We start from the raw sequence: 26,657 nt of genomic DNA on the forward strand, positions 1-26,657 counted from the left end.
CATTGCCTTGGCTCATGATACACACCAAGGTATAGTGAGAACCAAGCAGAGACTCCGAGAACTATAATGGTGGACGCCCAGGTTAAGACTGCCATCAAGTCGTGCATCACATGCCAATCACATGACAAGTCAGCGGTCGTTCGCACACCACCACTCCAGTCTGTACCCCTTCCAGATGGGGCTTGGGAGAAACTTGCCATCGATATCGTGGGTCCTTTTGACAAAGCCCCGTCAGACTGCCGTTTTGCTGTGACCTTAGTGGATTATTTTAGTAAGTGGCCTGAGATTGTTTTATGACCCAGGTAACCTCTAAAACAGTCACTCAATTTCTCGCAACTGTGTTCATCCTTGAGGGTAACCCGAAATAACTCATTTCAGATCATGGATCTCAGTTCATTCAATTCAATTTGATTTGTATAGCGCCTTTCACAACACACGTCGTTTCAAAGCAGCTTTACAGAAGATCAAGCATTAACAGACGATAAAATGATAATGTCTATAATGTCAATGAATCATCATTGTGTAATTAGATAATATACAATTGTTAATCGTGTTTCAAAAAAAGTAATTAAATGATAATTGTATTAATAACCCCAGTGAGCAAGCTGAAAGCGACTGTGGCAAGGAACACAAAACTCCATAAGATGTTGATTAATGGAGAAAAATAACCTTGGGAGAAACCAGACTCACTGTGGGGGCCAGTTCCCCTCTAGCTAACATTATGAATATAATGTAAATATTGCTTATGTATAGTTAAAGTCATGGTTTAAAATGATTAAATTAAGTAAGTGTTAAGGGTCAGTGTTTAAACATCGATTGTGTTTGAACTGTAAGATTAATGACTAATGTCTTTGAAGTCCATCCTGGATTAACTGCAGAAACAAGATCATGTGGTCAAATGAAGAAACTCACACACACAGTGTTCTCAGTAAATGAAACAATTTATTAAGAGGTTTTGAAATATAAACATGCAGGAGAGAAATACTGTGGGGTCCAAAAGTCTGAAACAAAGTGTAAAATTATTATTGATATAATAAATTGAATATTTATTTTTCAGTTGTGCCAATTCTCACTGGTGTGCATTTTTAGGTTACAAACAATTTCATGTTCAAGTTTATTTATAAATCACTTTAAAAACTACAATGTTGACCAAAGTGCTGAACATTAATATCATAAACAATAACACAATATTACTCAAACAATATTATTAAAGCACAATTAAATAAAACAGTAAAAGAGTAAATAAATAAAAAATAAATTAAAAGGTTTCTATGAGGGTTAGTTTTAGGGGATATAATATGTAGTTTTAGCATTATAAAAATCATTATGTCAATGGAGAGTCCTCATAATGATAGAAGCACCAACATGTGTGTGTGTGTGTGTGTGTGTGTGTGTGTGTGTGTGTGTGTGTGTGTGTGTGTGTGTGTGTGTGTGTGTGTGTGTGTGTGTGTGTGTGTGCATGTTTATACTACATTGTGGGGATAGTAAAACCAGTGGTTTGTTATTGTTTGTTAAATGGCTTATTAAACATAAAAAACGATGTTTATTTGAAAATGCAAAAAGGTTTCTAGGGTTAGGGGATAGAAATTATCGTTAGATCTGTATAAAATTCATAAAATACATCGAAGTTCACAGAGAGTCCCCATTATGATATAAAAACAAGTTTGTGTGTGTGTGTGTGTGTGTGTGTGTGTGTGTGTGTGTGTGTGTGTGTGTGTGAGCAGCTGCAGTATCTGTCAGTGTATCAGTGCAGTGTGACTGACAGAGGTTTTTGTACGACTCTTTTTCACTGTGTGAACACATAACCACTGATGTAATGTACACTCTGACAGTAATAATGTCCTGCATCTTCAGTCTGGACTCCACTGATGGTCAGAGTGAAATCAGTTCCCCTACGTTGTCCATTTCCAGTGAATCGCTGAAAACTATCACCATACCGAGAATTTATGTAATATATGATGAGTTTTGGAGCTTCTCCAGGTTTCTGCTGATACCAAGCTAAATCATTGCTAGTTAGTCCAGGATCAGTTTTACACTTTATAGTGACTTCTTCTCCTGCAGTTTTAGTCACAACTTCAGTCTGAGTTACAGTGACTCCTCTGGATTCTGATCAGGAGAAAATAACGTTTGATGAAAATCTTTAAATTGACTGTATATGAAAGTCTTAAAAATCAGTAAATCAGTGAGAAGATTTCATTTGATGTTTACCTGGAATAAAAGCTCCCAGAATCCAAATAAAGATGAAGAAATTCATTTTTGTGTTTGTTGGTTTTGTATCTTGAAAAACAGCCGTGTGTTATAAAGTGTTTGACTCACAGTTATAAACACTCTCTGATCACTGAAGCGTGTGATGCCAATGCAAAGTGACTCTCTCTGGAAATACCCTCTTTGAGTAAAACAGACATCAATCAATAGAATTAATAGAGTTGATTTCTTCAGAGAGCTCTCACTGACATTATACAGTCTGGATTACTGTGAGAAAAACAGACAAATAAGCACATTGTGTCATTGAGGACGTGAGATTAAATGGATTTCTGGAGTTTTTATCTTATTATTGTGACACAAGAGAAAGAAGAACAGAGACGGACACAATGTACCATCACAATCCAATATCAAGCAGACACTGTTAATAAAGATAACCAGTGAACAACCAATCCATAGACTAATAAAGGACTCAAAGATTCAGTCTCTGGTTTTTTATAAATACTATCAGAGAAAAACAGTGACGACACAAAACATTCAGTCTTGAGTAACACAATTAGATCTGCACTTGTCTCAGAAACACATACAAGAAATCAACATGAACAAACCTGTTTGAAACAATCTATCATCTACAGCTGTTTAGGACGTCCTGTTCAATACAGGAAACACATTCACAATCAAACCAAAACCTGTTAAACACACAAATCCATACATGTGTTCATCACATTATAGATAAGAATAAAGCACAAATAAAGAAGATCAGTCAATGGACTAAATCAAGTGTACCAGACAAGTGAGCGTCAGCTGATGTAAAAGAGTAAAACTTGATCATTTATCTGACTGACGTTCACAAGTCTGTATTTCACAACTGGTGATGAGAAGAAGCAGATACTGTTATGTGTTCTCTTAAAGGGACAGTTCACCCCAAAATGAGAATTCTCTCATATTCATCCACATGCCATCCCAGATGTGTTTGACATTCCTCTGCAGAACACAAATGAAGATTTCTAGAGGAATATTTCATCTCTGCTGGTCCATACAATGCTTGTGAATGGTGACCAAAACTTTGATGCTCCAAAAATCCCATAAAGGCAGCAGAAAAGTAATCCACACGACTCCAGTGATTAAATCCATTTCTTCTGAAGTCATATGATAAGTGTACTATTGAATACTACTGATCCATCTCTGTGTAATTCAACAGGGATTTTCTGTTTTGGAGCAGCACTTTCTCTCTTTGTCTCCCTCTGCTGGTGTTGTTTCAGATGTACAAGCCACTAATGAGCTTCATTATGAGGGATAATTAGTGGAGGCAGATGTTACAGGTTACTGAGAGACTTCAAAACCCCTCAGTTTGTGTCTTTCCATGGAGAGAGGAAGAAGTGTTTGACTGTGAAGTGAATTGTAGTTCTTTGATATTGAGTGAAATTGTGCTGTGTGGTTGAGTGTATTGAAGTAAAGTGTGTGATTGTGTGTTCAAAACAAATAAGAATAGAAAGAAAGAGGGAGGGAGAATCTTCAGAGTAGTTTAATGTTGGCCATAACATTTTCAGCATATATTTAATGTCACACTTTTCATGTCATTTTTATTTTATTTAACATTTTACGCAATTATAATAAATCAGAATCAGAATCAGCTTTATTGCCAAGTATGCTTACACATACAAGTAATTTGTCTTGGTGACAGGAGCTTCCAGTCTACAACAATACAAACAATACCAGAAACAGCAGCAAGACATAGGTAATTAAAACCAAAAAAGAGAACACAAAATAAATAATTATACATTTACGTCCATACACTCACCTTCATACACACCCACATACACACACGTAGTGCAAATCTAATACAATCTGTTATATAAGGAACAAAAAACAGTATATTATGTACAGAGCAATGTAAGTAATGGCAGAAGTGGATATGTTGGATAATGTAATTTAAAATTAAAATTCAACTGTGTATTGCACATAATTATTGCTCAATGGGGCAATTTAAATGTTCTTTATATGGATGGCCTGAGGGAAAAAACTGTTCCTGTGTCTGACGGTTCTGGTGTTCAGAGCTCTGAAGCGCCGGCCAGAAGGCAACAGTTCAAAAAGGTAGTGGGCAGGGTGAGTGGAGTCCAGAGTGATTTTACCAGCCTTTTTCCTCACTCTGGAAGTGTACAGTTCTTGAAGGGGGGGCAGGGGGCAACCAATAATCCTCTCAGCAGTCTGAACTGTCCTCTGTAGTCTTCTGATGTCTGATTTTGTAGCTGCACCAAACCAGACAGTTATTGAAGTGCAGAGGACAGACTCAATGACTGCTGAGTAGAACTGTTTCAGCAGCACTGGTGGCAGGTTGAACTTCCTCAGCTGGTGAAGGAAGTACAACCTCTGCTGGGCCTTTTTCACAATGGAGTAGATGTGTATCCCCCACTTCAGGTCCTGTGAGATGGTAGTGCCCAGGAACCTGAATGACTCCACTGCTGCCACAGTGCTGTTCAGAATGGTGAGGGGGGACAATGTTGGGGTGTTCCTCCTAAAGTCCACAATCATCTCCACTGTTTTGAGCGTGTTCAGCTCCAGGTAGTTTTGACTGCACCAGAAAGCCAGCCGTTCAACCTCCTTTCTATATGCAGACTCATCATCATCTCGGATGAGGCCGATGACATTGGTGTCGTCTGCAAACTTCAGGAGCCTGACAGAGTGGTCCTTGGTGGTGCAGTCATTGGTGTACAGGGAGAAGAGTAGTGGGGAGAGCACACATCCCTGGGGGGCACCAGTGCTGATGGTACAGGTGCTGGAAGTGAATTTTCCCTGCCTCACAAGCTGCTGCCTGTCCGTCAGAAAGCTGGTGATCCACTGACAGGTAGAGGTGGGAACAGGGAGTTGGTTTAACTTAGTCTGGAGTATATCTGGTATGATTGTGTTGAAAGCCGAGCTGAAGTCCACAAAAAGGATCCTTACGTATGTCCCCGGTCTGTCCAGATGTTGCAGGATATGATGCAAACCCATGTTGACTGCATCATCCACAGACCTGTTTGCTCGATAAGCAAATTGAAGGGGGTCCAGAAAGGGTCCAGTGATGTCCTTCAGGTGGGCCAACACCAGTCTCTCAAATGACTTCATGACCACAGATGTCAGGGCGACAGGTCTGTAGTCATTAATTCCTGTGATTTTAGGTTTCTTATGGACGGGGATAATAACGGAGCGTTTGAAGCAGCATGGGACTTCACACTGCTCCAGTGATCTATTGAAGATCTGAGTGAAGATGGGGGCCAGTTGGTTAGCACAGGAACAAAGGCACGCTGGTGAGATGCCATCTGGGCCTGGAGCCTTCCTTGACCTTTGCTTCCGAAAGACACGGCACACATCGTCCTCACAGATCTTGAGTACAGGTAGTGTAGCAGGAGGGGGGAGGAGGGGGGTTGCAAGAGGTGTTCATGGTTGTGTGAAATGAAGGTCCGAGTGCATGTGGGGTGTGAAATCGGGCCTTTCAAATCTGCAGTAAAACACATTCAGGTCGTCAGCCAGTCATTGGTCTGCCACAGGGTTGGGGGTAGGAGTAATTAGTCCTGTAATTAGTAAGTTGTTTCAGGCCACTCCACACTGATGCAGGGTTGTTAGCTGAAAACTTGCTTTTCAGCTTCTCAGAGTAGCTTCTTTTAGCCACTCTGATTTCCTTATTCAGTGTGTTCCTGGCCTGATTATACAAGACTCTATCCCCACCCCTGTAAGCATCCTCTTTGGCATGACGAAGCTGTCTGAGTTTTCCTGTGAACCATGGTTTATCATTGTTGAATGATAAAAATGTCCTAGTAGAGATGCACATATCCTCACAGAAACTGATGTATGATGTAACAGTATCTGTGAGCTCGTCCAGGTCTGTAGCTGCAGCTTCAAAAACACTCCAATCAGTGCAGTCAAAGCAGGGAGACTATTCTCCCTATTAGGGAGACTATTCCATAGTTTAGGAGCCAAATATGAAAAGGATCTACCTCCTTTTGTGGATTTTGATTTTCTAGGAACTATTAACAGGCCAGAATTTTGCGATCGTAATGAACGTGATGGATTATAGCGTGGTAGAAGGTCACTTAAGTACTGCGGAGACCATTCAAAGCTTTGTACATAGTTAACAGAATTTTAAATTGAATATGGAATTTAACAGGTATCCAATGTAACGATGATAAAATGGGGCTAATATGATCATATTTCTTGGTTCTTGTCAGCACTCTGGCTGCTGCATTTTGAACCAATTGAAGTTTATTTATTGATCTTGCTGGACATCCTCCTAGTAATGCATTACAATAATCTAGTCTTGAGGTCATGAACGCATTAATTTGTTTTTCGGCATCAGCATCAGAGAGCATGTGCCTTAATTTAGCAATATTTCTTAGGTGGAAGAATGCTGTTCTACAAACATTTGTAATTTGATTGAAGGAAAGATTGGTATCAGACTGGAGTTTTTGGTCCAATAATTTGTACCTCAGTTTTGTCAGAATTGAGAAGAAGGAAATTTCTGGCCATCCAATCTTTTATTTCATTGATACACTCTGCTAATTTCGAGAATTGTGAAATCTCATCAGGTTTTGAAGAAATAGCATAGCAGTGGAAACTTATTCCATGATTCCTGATAATATCTCCCAGGGGAAGCATATACATGGAGAAAAGCAGAGGCCCTAAAACTGATCCCTGTGGCACTCCATATTTTACTTTTGTTTGGTTTGACAATTCCTCATTTACATAGACAAAGTGGTAGCGGTCTGCTAGATAGGACCTAAACCATGGTAATGCAACTCCACAAATTCCAACATAATTCTCCAGCCTATTCAAGAGAATGTCATGATCTATCGTGTCGAATGCAGCACTAAGATCTAAAAGCACTAGAAGAGAAATGCAGCCGCGATCAGATGATAAGAGCAAGTCATGTGTAACACTGATAAGTGCAGTCTCTGTACTGTGATGAGGCCTAAATCCTGAAATTCTTCATATATACTATTTCTCTGTAGAAATGGGAGGATACTACCTTTTCTAGTATTTTTGACATAAACGGGAGATTTGAAATCGGTCTATAATTAGCCAGTTCTCCAGGATCAAGTTGTGGCTTCTTAATAAGCGGTTTGATAATTGCCATTTTAAAGTTTCTTGGAACATGTCCTAAGCATAGCGAGGAGTTAATGATATTAAGAAGAGGTTCTGAAATTACAGGAGATACCTCTTTTAAGAGCTTAGTTGGTATAGGATCTAACAAACAAGTTGTGGCTTTTGATGTTTCGATAAGTTTTGTTAGCTCTTCATGACCTATGATAGAGAAGGATTGAAGTTGCACGTGAGGAAAATTATTAGACACTGTTTTCTGAGGTGCTATGGCAGATGATTGCATAATTCCAATTTTATTTCTGATTATTTAAATGTTATCCTTAAATAAATTCATGAAGTTATTACTCTTGTGCTGTGACATAATATCTGGTTCTGTTGAGGCTTTATTCCTAACCAATTTAGCCACAGTACTGAATAAACATCTAGGATTGTTGTGGTTATTTTCTATGAGTTTACTAAAATATGCTGACCTGGCAGCTTTTAGTGCCTGTCTGTATCTACCAACACTATCCTTCCATGCACCTCGAAATACTTCTAATTTTGTATTTTTCCACATGCGCTCCATTTTCCGAGCTGCTCTCTTGAGAGCATGAGTGTGATCATTGTACCATGGTGCAGGGCTTATTTCTTTAATTTTCTTTAATCGAAGTGGGGCGACAATATCAAGAGTGCCAGAGAATACTGCATTTATATTTTTTGTTATTTCATCAAGTTCTTCTGGGCTTTGGGGTTTATTGAGTGTATGAGATAGATCTGGAAGATTATTAGTGAATCTTTAGTTGTCGAAAGAATAGTTCTACCTGAACGATAGCGTGGCGTAGATTGAGTAACATTATCTGATTGTAGCATACAAGAGATGAGGTAATGATCCGAGATGTTATCGCTCTGCTGCAGAATTTCTATATTATCAACATCAACTCCATATGACAGAATTAAATCTAGCGGATGATTATGGCGATGAGTTGGTCTTGTTACATTTTGTCTGACTCCCAATGTATCATTTTCATTATCTATGTGAAAGTTGACGTCACCAACAATTAAAGCTCTATCTACAGTAACTACAAGATCAGAATAATGCCCGGGTGATCTATACATTGTAGGAAGGACAAAAGGCGACAGAGATTTTTTATTTAAAATCTGACGGTGTCACATTAAGCTTTAATAGTTCAAAAGACTTACATTTATATCCTGTCCTCTGAGTAACACCAAAAACTTCACTGTAAATTGTAGCAACACCTCCTCCTCGACCCTTCAGACGAGGCTCATGTTTATAACAATAACCTGGGGGAGTAGATTCATTTAAACGTATATATTCATCCGGTTTAAGCCAGATTTCAGTCAGACAGAGCGCATCTGATCTATGATCTGTAATCATTTAATTAACAATTAGTGCTTTGGTAGAAAGAGATCTAATGTTTAGTAGCCCTATTTTTATATGATGTACATTTTTAATTTGTTTGTTTTGTTCAAGTTTGACCTTAATCAATTTTTTTCTACATGATTTAGTGAGGGTATTGTGTTTGGTAGTTCGGGGAACAGACACAGTCTCTATGAGATATCTAGGTGATACAGTCTCTATGTGATGTAGTTTATGTGACCTGTGTGACGTCTCAAGGCAGCTAGCAGACGTTCGGATTAACCAGTTTGTCTGCTTCCTGACCTGGGCCCCAGTTAGTCAAATACTATCATTATTAAGACTATGAGCCAAATTTCTAGAGAGGAGAGCGGCACCTTCCCTGGAGGGATGAGTCCGTCTCTCTTTAGCAGGTGTTATGTATACCTTGTCTTGTTTCACTGTTGCCCTTTTGTTTGCCATTTTTGTCACGATTGCATTCCTTAGTTTTCACTTTTGTCCCTTGTGTAGCTTTGTTAGCTTTCGTGTTCACCGTTCATTGTTTGCACCTGCCCTCGTTAATTTGCCATTTTGCTTCTGTTTATCACCTTGTTATCTTGTTTGAGTTCTGTTTTGTTCATTGGCCCCTTTTTCCCTTGCTCATGTATTTATACCCCGGTTCTTTGTTCAGTCCTTGTCTATCATTGTTTGTTGTTAGCCTGGTATGTGTTCCCTGCCTGAGTTCTCTGTTTTGTTGCCTGAGTTCTCTGTTTGGTTTCATCGTGTTTAGTTTTCAGTTTTATGTTTTATTTCCCCATTGAGGGTTGTTCCTTTGTGTTTACTTGCTTATTTATTTAATAAAGTCTAACTGCATTTGGATCCGCATCTCCTCGTCTGCCTCGCTGCTCAACCGTTACAGCAGGTCAGCTCTACCCCAAAAACTCTTCCAATTGTCTATAAATCCTATTTTATTCTTCAGACACCTCTCAGACATCCAGCCATTCAGTGACACTAATCTACTATAAACCTCATCTCGATTGTGTTGATGAAGATTGTGTTGCATTGTGTGTTGACGAAGGTTGTTTTGTGTGTTGATGATGATTGTGTTGTGTGTTGACGAAGGTTGTGTTGTGTGTTGATGATGATTGTGTTGTGTGTTGACGAAGGTTGTGTTGTGTGTTGACGAAGGTTGTGTTGTGTGTTGATGAAGGTTGTGTTGTGTTGTGTGTTGATGAAGATTGTGTTGTTTTGTGTTCTCAGTGATGAAGTGTTAAATTCACAGCACTATAAACACTCTCAGATCACTGAATCATGTGCTGAATATATAAAGTGACTCATTCAGTATTTAAATATTGCACACAACACTCCACTGGTCCTTTTCTGGTCATTTCTAAATATTTAATAATGTCACGAGGTATTTCTGGGCGTGAACAACATGAAATAGTTCAACAATTAAATTAGCAAACAGTTGAACATCTTTTCCACCGTAATTATTGATAATAATATTATAGTATATACACATGTATAAAAGTTTAAATATAATATTATAAGTAGAGTGTGACGTTTAAGTCATTTTTACTCTCTGTTCTGTTTCAATATTAGAACATCCAACAAATCTTAAAAAAAAGTGAATGACACAATTTCAGTGTTCAAGGTGCGACATTCATCAGTTCCTTCATTCAGCCGTACAGAATGTTCTCTAATGGGTTATTTCAAGTCTATATTTATCTTTTAAATTCAGATTCATTATTATTTCTTTCTTTATTTTTCATGATTATATTTGATTATTGTCCATAAATGTTTCAGAGAGGTTACTGATGGACAGAAACTGACACTGGTGAGAATTGCACCTGCTGTGTCTCCCCCTTGTGGTCAGAAATGTCAATTTAATGTATTCCTCCCTCCTGGGGTGTGTGTATGAGTCTGTCGAGTAGCCCATTTACAACTTGATGAATAATACATTAATGCACTCACAATATGCACTTTAAACTCAGCCATGTAGTGAATTCATATTAAAAGTGTAAAATCAACCCAAAAAGAACAATTGATGTTTTTTACTACACAGAAGCATTCGCCTTTTAACAGCTGTTGTGTAAAACGTGCTTCCTGAACATTCTGCAACACTGGATTGCATTTGTTGTAGGTGATGATGACATCATCAGTGGAAGTTAATTCATGAAATAATTTATCTATGGGACTCTGAAGTTTCCGGTCCAGCTGAAGTTCATCTGGTGACACTCCAGTTGTTTCCTGCACTGCAGAGTTAATGGAGAACATCAGCTCGGGAAGCTGTGCATCCCATTTCTTGTGGTTTTCTTCAACATAAGACGAGATCATGTATTTTAAGGTATGCTTTACCCGTTTCATCATATTGTTCTGGGGATTGTAAATTGAAGTGAGAGTGGTTATAATTCATTACATTCCACATCTGCAAATGATATTATGTGAACTATTTGAGGTGAATGTAAAAATGTGCATGAATTGTATGTTGAAATGTTTCATTTAGTTTCAGTGACAGCACTCGAGCTGGTATAGACTCCAAACGTTTGTTCAAAACCTGATGATCATGTTATCCAGCATGATTTGAGAATGCATCAAAGAGCATCTTGTGTTCTTCAATGAAACGATGAAATCTGATCTTTTGCACAAACGAGTTGACATGTTTATTTGAAGTGTTGATGGTGTTACGATGGTGAACATCTGCTGATGGAGCGGCTCTATTCTGAGAGGAACAGAATCACTCCACCCTGATGATGCAAATATGAGTTTCACTGTTTGTGTGAAATGAGACCGTTGAGTTTGACTAATGGAGAGATGAGCTTTGATCATATTCATCAGTTTACTCTGAGGCTGATCTCAGCAGTCATACTGACCTTATGAATGTTTCAATCATCTGTTCAAAACTCAATATCAATGATGCTGTTTGTGTCACACACATCTGCTCAGTGTTTGTGCTGTTTATCATCTCTGAAACTTTCAGTTGATCACACTGAACTAAAGTCTTACAGTGTGCCGATATATCATAGAAAATCATCAACATTATTAACTATCTGATTTATGTTCCTTTTTCCATCAATCATTTTTCTGTTTCACTCTTTTATATTCAAACAAACAACAGTGTGACAAATACGGTTTACTTCACATTATTCTTTCAATTCAGTTTAGAGGAGAAGAGAATGAAAACTTACATTTGAACTTTTCTGAAAAACTCAATTCATTAAATGTATTCATTATTATAATTGTGTTTAGTGTGTGTGTGTGTGTGTGTGTGTGTGTGTGTGTGTGTGTGTGTGTGTGTGTGTGTGTGTGTGTGTGAGCAGCTGCAGTATCTGTCAGTGTATCAGTGCAGTGTGACTGACAGAGGTTTTTGTACGACTCTTTTTCACTGTGTGAACACATAACTGCCACTGATGACGTGTCTGCTCTTACAGTAATAATGTCCTGCATCTTCAGTCTGGACTCCACTGATGGTCAGAGTGAAATCAGTTCCACCACTTTGTCCTTTTCCAGTGAATCGCTGAAAACTATCACCATACCGATCATTTACGCCTGAAATGATGAGTTTTGGAGCTTCTCCAGGTTTCTGCTGATACCAAGCTAAACCCCAGCTATCTATTCCAGGATCAGTTTTACAGTTTATAGTGACTTCTTCTCCTGCAGTTTTAGTCACAACTTCAGTCTGAGTTACAGTGACTCCTCTGGATTCTGATCAGGAGAAAATAACGTTTGATGAAAATCTTTAAATTGACTGTATATGAAAGTCTTAAAAATAAGTAAATCAGTGAGAAGATTTCATTTGATGTTTACCTGGAATAAAAGCTCCCAGAATCCAAATAAAGATGAAGAAATTCATTTTTGTGTTTGTTGGTTTTGTATCTTGAAAAACAGCCGTGTGTTATAAATTGTTTGACTCACAGTTATAAACACTCTCTGATCACTGAAGCGTGTGATGCCAATGCAAAGTGACTCTCTCTGGAAATACCCTCTTTGAGTAAAACAGACATCAATCAATAGAATTAATAGAGTTGATTTCTTCGTGAGATCTTCAACTCACACCTCCGGTGTAGCTTTTCAGGCATCCCTGCGGAGGTTGGGGACATTGAACCGGAGTGGGCAATGTTCAAAGCTTCCATTGCCGAAGCCGCGGTGGAGAGCTGCGGCCTCAAGGTTTTAGGTGCCTCAAGGGGTGGTAACCCTCGAACACCGTGGTGGACACTGGTGGTCAGGGAAGCCGTCCGACTGAAGAAAGAGGCCTTCCGGGATTTGTTGTCCCGGAGGTCTCCGGAGGCAGTTGCAAGGTACCGACAGTCCCGAATGCAAAGCAGTGGGTGTGGGAAAAGTTCGGAGAAGCCATGGAGAAGAACTTTCGGTCCGCACCAAAGTGCTTCTGGAAAACCGTCCGCCACCTTAGGAGGGGGAAACGGGGAACCATCCAAGCTGTATACAGCAAAGATGGGACGCTGTTGACCTCAACCGAGGAGGTTATTGGGCGGTGGAAGGAACACTTTGAAGAACTCCTAAATCCCAACACGCCCTCTATGCTACAGGCAGAGCTGGAGGCTGATGGGGGATCAGACTCTATTTCCCTGGGGGAGGTCACTGAGGTAGTCAAACAACTCCACAGTGGCAAAGCCCTGGGGATTGATGAGATCCGACCAGAAATGCTGAAAGCTTTGGATGTGATTGGGGGTGTCATGGATGACACGCCTCTTCAACATTGCGTGGAAATCTGGGACAGTGCCTAAGGAGTGGCAGAACGTGGTGGTGGTTCCCCTCTTCAAAAAGGGGGATCAGAGAGTGTGTGCCAACTACAGGGGTATCACACTTCTCAGCCTCCCTGGTAAAGTTTACTCCAAGGTGCTGGAGAGGAGGGTTCGGCCGATTGTCGAACCTCGGATTGAAGAGGAACAATGCGGTTTTTGTCCTGGCCGTGGAACGACGGACCACATCTTTACTCTCGCAAGGATCCTGGAGGGGGCCTGGGAGTATGCCCATCCGGTCTACATGTGTTTTGTGGATCTGGAGAAGGCGTATGACCGGGTCCCCCGGGAGAGACTGTGGGAGGTGCTGCGGGAGTACGGGGTGGTCGAGTTCATTCCATATGGGGGTTGGTCTCCGCCAAGGCTGCGCTTTGTCACCAATCCTGTTTGTGATATTCATGGACAGGATATCGAGGCGTAGTCGGGGTGGGGAAGGTGTGCGGTTCGGTGGGCTGGGGATCTCATCGCTGCTTTTTGCCGATGATGTTGTCTTCATGTCATCATCGGTCCGTGACCTTCAGCTCTCACTGGATCGCTTGGCAGTCGAGTGTGAAGCAGCTGGGATGAGGATTAGCACCTCTATATCTGTGGCCAGCAGGAAACCGATGGAGTGCGTACTCCAGGTAGGGAAGGAGGTATTGCCCCAAGTGAAGGAGTTCAAGTACCTCGGGGTCTTGTTCACGAGTGAGGGGACAATGGAGCGGGAGGTTGGCCGAAGAATCGGGGCAGCGGGGGCGGTATTGCACTCGCTCTATTGCACCGTTGTCACGAAAAGAGAGCTGAGCCGAAAGGCAAAGCTCTCGATCTACCGGTCAATTTTTGTTCCTACCCTCACCTATGGTCATGAAGGCTGGGTCATGACCGAAAGAACTAGGTCGCGAGTACAAGCGGCCGAAATGGGCTTCCTCAGAAGGGTGGCGGGCTTCTCCCTTAGAGATAGGGTGAGGAGCTCAGTCATCCGTGAGGAGCTCGGAGTAGAGCCGCTGCTCCTTTGCGTCGAAAGGAGTCAGTTGAGGTGGTTTGGGCATCTGGTAAGGATGCCCCCTGGCCGCCTCCCTAGGGAGGTGTTTCAGGCACGTCCAGCTGGGAGGAGGCCTCGGGGAAGACCCAGGATTAGGTAGAGAGATTACATCTCCAAACTGGCCTGGGAACGCCTCGGGGTCCCCCTGTCAGAGCTGGTTAATGTGGCTCGGGATAGGGAAGTTTGAGGCCCCCTGCTGGAGCAGCTGCCCCCGCGACCCGACTTCGGATAAGCGGTTGAAGATGGATGGATGGATGGATTTCTTCAGAGAGCTCTCACTGACATTATACAGTCTGGATTACTGTGAGAAAAACATACAAATAATCACATTGTGTCATTGAGTGTCCCAATATTATATATTCTCTTTCACATGTTGGAGTGTTTATATAATCTTGAGGTTACGGTAAATGGTTAAACTGGTTTGGATTCTCACCCTCATGCCATCCCAGATGTGTTTGACATTGTTCTGCAGAACACAAATGAAGATTTCTAGAGGAATATTTCATCTCTGCTGGTCCATACAATGCTTGTGAATGGTGACCAAAACTTTGATGCTCCAAAAATCCCATAAAGGCAGCAGAAAAGTAATCCACACGACTCCAGTTATTAAATCCATTTCTTCTGAAGTCATATGATAAGTGTACTATTGAATACTACTGATCCATCTCTGTGTAATTCAACAGGGATTTTCTGTTTTGGAGCAGCACTTTCTCTCTCTTTGTCTCCCTCTGCTGGTGTTGTTTCAGATGTACAAGCCACTAATGAGCTTCATTATGAGGGATAATTAGTGGAGGCAGATGTTACAGGTTACTGAGACACTTCAAAACCCCTCAGTTTGTGTCTTTCCATGGAGAGAGGAAGAAGTGTTTGACTGTGAAGTGAATTGTAGTTCTTTGATATTGAGTGAAATTGTGCTGTGTGGTTGAGTGTATTGAAGTAAAGTGTGTGATTGTGTGTTCAAAACAAATAAGAATAGAAAGAAAGAGGGAGGGAGAATCTTCAGAGTAGTTTAATGTTGGTCATAACATTTTCAGCATATATTTAATGTCACACTTTTCATGTCATTTTTATTTTATTTTACATTTTACGCAATTATAATAAATACATAACATCTTATTTATGCTCACACCTCTTGCACTCTTAATTTGTTGATTGAATCAAGGTCACGTGTGACATCACTCTGATGGGCAGTGGGGTCCGGACTGATCGATCTGATGTGAGCATATTTCCTCATGAAATTAAAATGATCAGTGGAAAAACATCAGAGACTATTTAGCAGAGACGGGTCACTTCTATTAAAATTAATGGGAGAAATTGGAACGCCCAACGGATGTAGATAAGAAGTCCCGCCTTCCAGGTGAAAGAGCCAATCATCTTTCAGATACAGACGTCACCTGTTGATCAACTCAAGAACGTGCATGCGCGTTATCTATTATAGTTAAAGAAGCACAATTTATGATACCTATGTTGACAAATTTTACTGCTGATTTGAAATATGTTCTTTGCAGTGCTGTAGTATTCAATATCTATCAACAAAAAAACATGTTTTCTCTCTTCAAATGTTTTTTTCTTTCTCTTAAAAAAAATAATCCATGCGGTACCAACATTGGCCACCAGGTGCCGCTATCAGCAAACATGTAATCTTATGCTGTTTATGCTTTCTCACATTTGTCATAATAAAATAAATTGTCACACATTATACATACTTTTCTGCATATACATGGTGAAATTATTTACTTTTCACATATCCCAGCTAAGCTGGGGTCAGAGTGCAGGGTCAGCCATGATACGGCACCCCTGGAGCAGATAGGTTCAAGGGCCCAACGGTGGTGTCTTGGTGGTGTTGGGGCTTGAACCCCTGACCTTCTGGTTAGTAACCCAGAGCCTTAACCGCTGAGCCACCACTTTGATTTTACTGCTGATTTGAAATATGTTCTTTGCAGTGTTGTAGTATTCGAGACCGGATCATATTTTCTTGGTCATGGACTAGTGAGCAACTCAGATTTAACCCCGAGTCCAGTCGAGTCCCTTCAACTTCGACAAACGTTTTTGACTGATAATATCAGAGATCTTGACGTCATGTCCCACATTTCAATCTGCTGAGTAGAATCAGAACAAGTGATGCCCAGATCTCAAATAAATCATTCTATTGAGTCGATTCTTTTCAGCAAATTGGCCAGACAGGTTAGCAATAAGGTGTGAATCGATTGGCTATTCAGTCCCATTCGTTTGTTGATAAAGTGGAGATTTACCTGCAGTCAACTATAGACTGCTTTTTGAGAGGAATCTTTGAGAAACTTCCATTGGTGCCGTGTCTTTTTAATAAGGGGTTGTTCACACCAAACACGTTTTTGCATCCACCCATGCTGTTTTTAGATGTAAACATGCTAAACAGATGTTTTTGACCATTGCATTACATATTAGCATCTCACGCAGGATTGCCACAATTATTTAAATGCATTTGTCAAGCTAAAAAGAACCTCAACTGTTAAAAACGTGTCTCGAGACACTTGTGTTATACTGTTTTCCCTGATGGCACTCAGTACAAAACCAAAATGTCTCTTTACTGTGTGTGAAGACATCTATTTTATGATGTTTGCTCATCTGCAGTACATCTATAAGACGTGTGTAAAAAGTATGTCTCAGATGTCAATAAGACATTCGGCAAATGAGACGATTTCCCGTGCCTATAGTTCTTTAAACTCTTTAATACATTCATTAAAATAACTCTTGTCTTAGACTCGGCCTTTACTGGTCTCGACTCGGACTCGCCCTCTCCAGTCTTGGTCTTGACTCTAACTCGATCTACTCTGGTCTCGGACTGGACTTGGACTCGAATGAGCTGGTCTCGACTACAACACTGGTTCTTTTGACAACATTTTGGAGATTTCGGTCTTTCCCCATTCAAGTAGATCGCAGCTGCTCTTAGATGCTGCTTGTTTACGTAGAACAATTGCTGCCCGAGAGTGTTCCGAAGATGGCCGACAAGAGAACAGACTTGCTAAAAAGACTTTGAAAAACATGCAGTGAACAGTTATGCAATGCTTTGTTTTGGAAGACATTTTCTCTCCCTCTCTTTCTCACCCTCTTCTGGTGGTTTTGGAGATTTTCACTAACTCACTAATGGGTTAATTTGATGTGGGTTGGGATAATTAGTGAGGACAGGTGCTGCAGGTTACTGTGAGGCTTTTAAAAACCCCTCAGTGTGTGGCTCCCCAGAAAATAAAGAAGTGAAGTTTGAGCGTGGATGTGAAATCTTGCTGTGTGATTATTGAGAAAGTGGGGACAAGAGGAGTAACAAACAAACAAACAAACAAACAAAAAAAGGATAAGAGAGACAAAGAGAAAGAAGCTCCTCTCTTAATAGTTTTGTTTAGTTTTGCTCAAGGAAGGAATGTCTTCCTTTGGTCTTTGGGGCTTTTTTTTTTTACTTTCACATTTTGAGAAATCAGTTGACCAGGGCTTCTCTTAGATTTGACTCCTATTGGATCTATGCTGGATCTCAAGCCTTATCTTGAAGAGTTTTCCATTTAGGAGTCTCTTGAATTTCTTAATGATCCGTTCAACACATCCCTTCGATCCTACCAGAATCACCACCACTACATCGGCTCAAACACACAAAGAATATATACCAGGTTTAAAAACTCCTTTTTTCAGTTTCTAAAGGCCTCGTTTTTGCAAAGTATACGGTAGTGAAAAATGGCGCCTTCAATAGATTTAAAAATGAAAACTTACAAGCGTAAAACAAAGGAACCCCTTAATTATTGTTTAAAAATAAAAAAAAAACTGAAACGCAGGAAAGATTCTTTTGCGGAATGGAATGTTCTCATTTAAATATTATTTTCCTACATTTGAATTCTATCACATAATCAAATGTTACAGTTAAAGAGGCAACTGGGACATGGTCCACATTTCTACAGAATCATGATGTTCTGATCCGGTTCCTCAAACCTCTCATACAGATGTTGGAGCTTTATAGGAGGTTTTTTCATTTGCAGCATCTGGTTCACTGTATGGCCAGAAATATTCAGAAGCTCCCTTTTCCCAAGTCTATTACCTGCTGAATCAATGTTTTGCACTTGGATAGGACATGGTCCCTGTGTTTGTCTTTACGGATTCTTCTATTGGCTGGACGTCCACTCATGTCACACAGAAGAGATCCTAGATTTCATTAACAAGTTCACTTAATCTGCTGTTATTTACTTGAGCTCTAATGAGTTTGTTCTGACTGGAATTTTCCTAAATGAGACCAAACATGAACGCCTCAGACCATGTTGAACAGACTAATCCAAAATAATTCCTTGATACATAAACTTGTATTATTCATTCACTTTCAGTTTTGTGGCCTGTTTTGTCCCATGTACTGTATGACACTGACTAATGCAGCCTAACTAGAAACGTGACCGCTTAAGTCTAAAGAGACGTTCACTTAACAGAGTGTGGGAATGTTCATTAGTGCAGCTCCGTTAGACATTTAGGGTGCTGTATGTCTTTATATTTGTACGGGACAGAAATTCAGTTTGGTAAAGTTTTTGTACTGTGTGAGAGTGACAGAAGGGAATATTGTTTAAATTGACGTATTTAAAGATATTAAATGAAATATTTATGAAAGATCCAAATACGAGTTGAACTCCTCAGTTTCTCTGTGTGTGTGTGTGTGTGTGTGTGTGTGTGTGTGTGTGTGTGTGTGTGTGAGCAGCTGCAGTATCTGTCAGTGTATCAGTGCAGTGTGACTGAAGGAGGTTTTTGTACGACTCTTTATCACTGTGTGAACACACCACCACTGTGATAACTCTGACAGTAATAATGTCCTGCATCTTCAGTCTGGACTCCACTGATGGTCAGACTGAAATCACTTTTAGATCCACTGCCACTGAATCTAGATGGAGTTCCGGTGTAGCGGTTTGTTGCAGCATATATCAGGAGTTTAGGAGCTTCTCCAGGTTTCTGCTGATACCAGTTAAGAGGCTGATAACCCCAACCCTGATAAACTTCAGGACTGGTTTTACAGCTGATAGTAAATGTGTCTCCAAGATGAACAGATTTCACTGCAGGTGTTTGAGTGACTGTCACTGCACATCTGGATTCTACATTAAGACAACAAAATAAAAACTGTAAAAACTGTTTCATTTCATTCAGGACACACATGATCAGTCATATAGTGTAGAATGAGATATTTTAATGTGTTCTTACCTCTAAAACAGTAGCTAGTGAACATCCAGATAAAGATGCTGATGAAAGTCATGATTGCTGTGGATCTAGATTCTGGATGAAGAAGTTCTCCGCCTTCAGTTTCAAACTCACTGAACTATTAAAAACTCCCAGACAACTGAAGCATGTGCTGCCAATGCAAAGTGTGTTCATGTAAATGAGTGTGATGGTCACGCCAGATAATGCAAAAACAAAAGTTAGATGTTCCTTATGCAGGAGTTTGCATCTGAAAAATGTTACATGTGTCATATTTGTCTGATGCTAAACGTCTCTGATAATTGAATGCAGTATGAGAGAGAGCAGCATCAACATAAGAGACAGTAGAATTATCACCATGTTCAACATGATGAATGAGGTTAAAGGTCAGAAGTCAAAGGTCATCTTTTTGTTTTAAATAATGTCGACATTTTAAATGTGTAATATTCAATCTGTGTGTCACTATTTAAAGTGTCTTTCTACTTACAGAGAGAATTACATGAAGTATTTGATCAAGAAAGTACTTTGGTAAAGTTTGACATGTTTTAAAAGGTTTTGAGATGTTAATAGTTGAGAAAGTTGCATTTACTGTAAATGTAAATAAAATCTCTTGTGGTTTGAACATGTTCACTGGAGACAGAGCTGCTCTATTCTGAGAGAAACACAATCATTCAACTCTGACAATACAAATGTGATTTTCACCTCACACTCTCAGATTCACTGTTTGATTGGTTCAATGATCTGAACTGGAACACACCACTTTCACTTCTGCTCTATTGAGTCGTTTGACATTTTTAAAAGAGTTCAGGAAGTGTGTGGGACCATTACAATTAAATTACACACAGAAACATCTTTATTGGTGATAAAAGTTTAAGGGGTCAAAAGGTGACGAATCACAGACACTTGAGTTCAAATCTTGAGAGTATAAATGTGAGGAAGGGAAGCCGCTGGACTTTTTGGTGTCCTCCTAGTGTAAGATGCAGAGGTGTGTAGTAACAGACTACATTTAATCTGTTACATTTACTTGAGTAACTTTTATGGTCATTTTTAGGGGATTCTGTAACTATGGGCTCTTATGATCTCAGTTTATAAGTGAACATTTTATTTCAGTTCTGACTGTATAAATCCAACACAAGGATCGACGTGAAACCGCTCATCTGGTCGAGGTTGATTATGGGTTTTAGAAAGTAATTAGTAATAATTAATGCAATTACTTTTCAGACAGAGTAATTAGTACAGTAATCTTATTTACACTAAATACATCACAATAATAAACAAGTATTCATTATTAATATGACAAAATTCTCCGTATTAAAACAGATCAATAAAGACTAACAGCATTTTTTCCTGCTTTCATGATGTGCAACAACAAAGGGAAAAAAGTTTATTGAAATAACTAATTTGGTTTCAAAAAGTCCCAGAACGATCCGTCTGCTGTGGAACGGTTCTGATTGAAGCTTCTTGACAAGGACTGAATTCTCCACATCAAGTGTCCTTCAATTCAACATAATGTCTCATTTGGCATTTCAGTGACCTGCTGATGGACATAGATACACAAGTTGAATTAAAGTGTGTGTGTTTGTGTGAGTGTGTGTGTGTGTGTGTGTGTGTGTGTGTGTGTGTGTGTGTGTGTGTGTGTGTGTGTGTGTGTGTGTGAGCGTGTATTTATCACTTTGTGGGGACCAAATGTCCCCATAAGGATAGTAAAACCCGAAATTTTTGACCTTGTGGGGACATTTTGTCGGTCCCCATGAGGAAAACAGCTTATCAATCTCAGTAAATTATGTTTTTTGAAAATGTAAAAATGCAGAATGTTTTCTGTGAGGGTTAGGTTTAGGGGTAGGGTTAGGTTTAGTGGATAGAATATAAAGTTTGTACAGTATAAAAACCATTATGTCTATGGAAAGTCCCCATAAAACATGGAAACACAACGTGTGTGTGTGTGTGTGTGTGTGTGTGTGTGTGTGTGTGTGTGTGTGTGTGTGTGTGTGTGTGTGTGTGTGTGTGTGTGGAGCAGCTGCAGTATCTGTCAGTGTATCAGTGCAGTGTGACTGACAGAAGTTTTTGTACGACTCTTTATCACTGTGTGAACACATAACCACTGATCTCATGTTCACTCTGACAGTAATAATGTCCTGCATCTTCAGTCTGACTCCACTGATGGTCAGAGTGAAATCAGTTTTAGATCCACTGCCACTGAATCTAGATGGAGTTCCAGACTGCAGTCTATCAGTCAGATAAATGAGGAGTTTAGGAGCTTCTCCAAGTTTCTGTAAGTACCAAAAAATTTACACATAGATCATGTATCGTTTTAATTTCATGACAAAATTCCAGCAAATCTAATTCTGTATGCTTAAGCTAAATGAATAAAACGTCAAATATTCTTCACATCTTTTCACGTGACTTGTTGAGCTCGTTACCATTGAGACATAGCTCGTATGGAGGCTTCATGCTATTCTCCACGCACAACTCACTATGCTTCCCACCGAGAGCGAAAACCGCATTATAGTGACCACGAGGAGTTTACCCCATGTGACTCTACCCTCCCTAGCAACCGGGCCAATTTGGTTGATTAGGAGACCTGACTGGAGTCACTCAGCACACCCTGGATTCAAACTCACGACTCCAGGTGTGATAGTCAGTGTCAATACTCACTGAGATACCCAGACCCCCCGAAACTTGTTTGTTTTAATTGTTTGGTGTTTTACATGTAAAAGAGAGTAAAATAAACAGTTCAGTTTCCATGACACATTTTGATATAATGGCACACTTTTATTAGGGGAGAGCGCGACACAAACAAACACTTTCTGTTTTTATTAAGTTTGTGTAAATGCACTTGGGGTTCAGAGTATTTTTCTTAATTCACATTAATTTCACACATGTCTGGCACAAATATGTGGACTTGTTTCGTGAACACAGCTTAGTGTTTTTTATTGTCATCTACCTGTAAAAGAGGAAAGTGGAACGTGACAACATGCCCCATAGGAGGAACTTTACATTGTAACATGACCATTATGACATCATAAAATCCCTCTAACAACTATATCTGCTCTAATTAAAACAAATAGAAGATCAACTAAAATATTATTTCAATATAATCATTGAGTAACTTTGACACAGATATTATTGCAATAATTGTGACACTTGACAATAAATACACAACAAAGCCGCAGTATTGAGTGAAATAATGCATGAATTGAACACTGAACATCTTCAGTCTGGACTCCACTGATGGTCCGACTGAAATCACTATCAGATCCACTGAATCCAGATGGAGATCCAGTTTAACAGAGTTCAGGAGCTTCTCCAGGTTTCTGTAAGACCAAACAATCACACAAACACACAAACACATCACTGCTGGTTAAAAACAATAAAAGAGATGCTTCATGAGTGATCAGATGAACAAAAAATGAGAAATCTCTAATTTTCCCTCAACTGACGTGAAGTCTCAAATTTAAAGGGACACTCAATTGTTTTTAATGTTTCACACGTCAATAACTGAAAACTGTTTCATCTCTCTTTTCTGTTTTCAATAAATTACATTTTTGAAAACAGATTTTGCATGATGCTGCGTTCATATGGACAGTGTCCGAATAAAATCTGTCCCGTGTCATATCAGACACTGAAACATGAACAAAAAATGACTCAGTTTACCTTAAAAATAATGTCCTCAGTTTCATTTGTAGTGTTGAGTGTGAAATAAAGAAATGAAACACTTTGCTCAGATCAATTGATAATGTCAAATTCACAGTTACTGTGTCTGTATCAGCAGTTCCTCTTTCACTGAAGGAGGTTTTTGTGCGACTCTTTATCACTGTGTGAGTGGATACTGAGAATGCTGTTGACAATAATAATCTCCTGCATCTTCAGTCTGGACATTTCTGATATTTAGCATAAAGTTTGTGTTTGATCCCCCATCAGTGAATCTGTCAGAAACTCCAGACGCTTTGCTACCAACATAATAGAACAGGAGTTTGGGGGATTCTCCAGATCTCTGCAGATACCAGGCTAAATTAGACCCAATATCAGAGCTGGACACACAGTTGAGAGTGACACTGTCTCCCACTGACACCGTCTTCACTTTGGGACTCTGAGTCAGAATAATCTCACCGAAACAACCTGCCACAACAGAAACATCAATCAGTGTTACAGTCAAACAATCACCACAAACATCAATGAACATTTACAGACACAAACACATTCACAACATTCAAACACACTTAAACTAAGAGCCAAAGTTACTTCCAGACTCAAAATCCGACTGCGGAGAGAATCTTTCCTCTCTGATTTAATGATCGCTGCTTGAATTAGACTTTTAAAATGAATCTCACCAGCAGTGAAAAGCAGAAGAGAGCAGATAATGAGAGCTGCAGCTGTCATCTTTACTGTGAATGAGTGAGAACTGAAGGAACAGTGATGTTGGTTTGACAGTCCTGACTAACAGACAGTCTGATATTGTGCTTTAATCAGAGGGGCGGGACATTCAAAACTGTTTCCTCTCACCAGCAAATGTGACTGTTACAGGAGAACAGCAGCAATGACAAACAATTCATACATGAAAATACACAAATTATTGACATCTTTATTTCTGATTTATTAAATACATTTCAATCAGTGGAACTTCTCTGGATTTTTCCTCATTGTGGATATTGCACGAGCATTCAGGAGATCAAACTAAATCAAATGAGTTATAGAGTCAGTGGAGTGATAAAAACTGTTTATTACAATGTAATATATATGTTATAATGCAATGTTGCACTTTTGAACGAGTTGTTAATGACAGTAAGAAGTGAAAGTGTGTTTGTATGTGTGTTGTGTAAAGATGTGTTTGTGATCATGTGTTTAAAGTGCAGTTAGTGAAGCGCTCAGAGGTTTTTGTGCAGCTGTTCTATTAGTTTGTATCACTGTGGTACACTTTCGGCAGCGGCACCAGACTGGATGTTGGCAGTAAGTAAATCATCAAATCATCCTTTTAATGTTTCATATGTTTTATAATAATGTTGAATGTGTGTTTATAATAATGTTGAATGTGTGTTTATAATAATGTTGAATGTGTGTTTTATGTATGATTGTAACACTATGATTTGAGGGATTTGTCTCACTTTTTTAAATTGTTTTGGTGAAATATTTTTTTGTTTCCAACTTGTGACTAAACCAGAAAATGTAGCAAAAAACTCCCTAATTTTGTGATTTTTTTATTTATAATTATTTTTGCAATTCCTGATTAGACTCATTGAATAATTTGTCTGTTTTCAGGATATTAATGTGAAATTTTAAGACACTTTGTGTAATTTATTTGTGAGTTTGTTGCTCGTACAGAAGTGAGATGTGATTCAGTTTTTGTTGCTGTTCATGATTTAAATTTCTCACATTATCAAGAGTTCATAAAAATGCTCCTTCAATATGAAATGTTTATTAATGTAATATGGAAGATATAAAGTATTACTAATTTCCATCAAACTATCTGTTAAAAGTTCATTATTGTTCAGAATATTTTGTGTGGTACTGTTGAGGTCGGGCGATTTTCTTTTTCATTGTTTCTTAATGTAAAGAAAAATATATGACGGAAAAACATTCTTCAACTTTTGTGTAAATCTATCTGCAAACATACAAATGTATTGATCCGACCGTCAAACTGACATTTATTATTAAGTACTCTGTCATTACAAAAATATCTATCAATATAATTTATTTAGTTTTGAGCTGGAGTGAGAAATCTTTTAATATTTTCTAATTTGTCTTTTGTGTATTTGTCAGGCAACACTGGTCCTGCCGTGAGCGTCCTGCTGCCCTCCAGTGAAGAGATTTCCACAAAGAACACAGCAACACTGATGTGTGTGGCCAACAAGGGCTTCCCCTCAGACTGGAGCCTGAACTGGAAGGTGGACGGGAGCAGCAGGACTGAGAAGAGCAGTGCTGGGGTCCTGCAGGAGAACGGTCTGTACAGCTGGAGCAGCAGTCTGACTCTCTCTAAGGACGAGTGGATGAAGGCGGTCAAAGTGAGCTGTGAGGCCACACGGCAAGGCCAGACGTCAGTCATTGAAGAAGTGAGGAGAGATCAGTGTTCTGAGTAGATCCGCTGATTCTCTTCTGCTCTTCTCACTCATGTCTCACATGGAGACTAACAGTGACTTCTATTCAGACAAGTATATGTGTGCTTTTGTTCTTCTGCTGTTTTCTCTTGTCAAAATTCAATAAATGAAATAATATTCAGTAAAGTTTCTGTCTTTTGTATTTGAAAAGTTGATTTATTCACATTATTTGGGTCATTTGCCAGTTCAGTTCACACACTTTATAAATAAACTTCACTCAATGAACCATGAAAACACCTGCAGAGACTTTATGAATCAATCTAGTAATTATGAGTTTATTATGCTATAAATATGTTTTTTGAGGACACCCCTAGTGTCCCTGTAATTCAAACTGTAATTAAAAACATATTAAACAATATTCAAGTTCAAGTTTATTTATGAAGCACTTTAAAAACTACAATGTTGATCAAAGTGCTGACCATTAATATCATAAACAATAACACAATATTATTAAAACACTTCAGTCACCATTTAGGAACTTTAACCAAAGTGTCTTTTACGAACAGAGAAACGTTTGAATTATGGGACAGTTGTGAAAAGGTGCGATTGCTGGTAAAACTAAACTAGTAAAATTGTGTTTTGAACATGTTCACTGGAGACAGAGCTGCTCTATTCTGAGAGAAACACAATCATTCAACTCTGACAATGCAAATGTGATTTTCACCTCACACTCTCAGATTCACTGTTTGATTGGTTCAATGATCTGAACTGGAACACACCAGTTTCACTTCTGCTCTATTGAGTCGTTTGACAGTTATGAAGTTATTTAAGTGACATCTTCATAAAACATATGCAACTAATAAACTGCACCAGCTCATCTGTAACACGAGATGAAGACTTTTTTCTGTACTGTAGGTCCACAAGGTTGGACAGATTTTGTAATGGTGGAGAGCACCTGTTGTGACATCTGATCATATTATGGTCTGTTCAAAGATCATTAGATGGTTTGTCTAATAGCAAACACACACTCAAAGTCTCTCATTATG

General features: G+C 39.3%; 1 pseudogene and 1 gene segment (V, D, J or C); one reads left to right on the forward strand and one right to left on the reverse strand.

Annotated features, from left to right (window-relative positions):
• LOC127635140 (immunoglobulin kappa light chain-like) overlaps positions 1-25,774 on the forward strand; it is a 79,457-nt pseudogene extending 53,683 nt beyond the window's left edge.
• On the reverse strand, positions 1,656-2,357 carry LOC127635150 (Ig kappa chain V region 3368-like). The segment is given in 2 exon segments: positions 1,656-2,106; positions 2,209-2,357. Coding segments are annotated over 2 exon segments (366 nt in total).
• Positions 25,775-26,657: the final 883 nt, after the last annotated feature.

Source organism: Xyrauchen texanus, chromosome 42 (assembly GCF_025860055.1).
Source record: "Xyrauchen texanus isolate HMW12.3.18 chromosome 42, RBS_HiC_50CHRs, whole genome shotgun sequence".
In the NCBI taxonomy this organism is placed as follows: Eukaryota; Metazoa; Chordata; class Actinopteri; order Cypriniformes; family Catostomidae; genus Xyrauchen; species Xyrauchen texanus.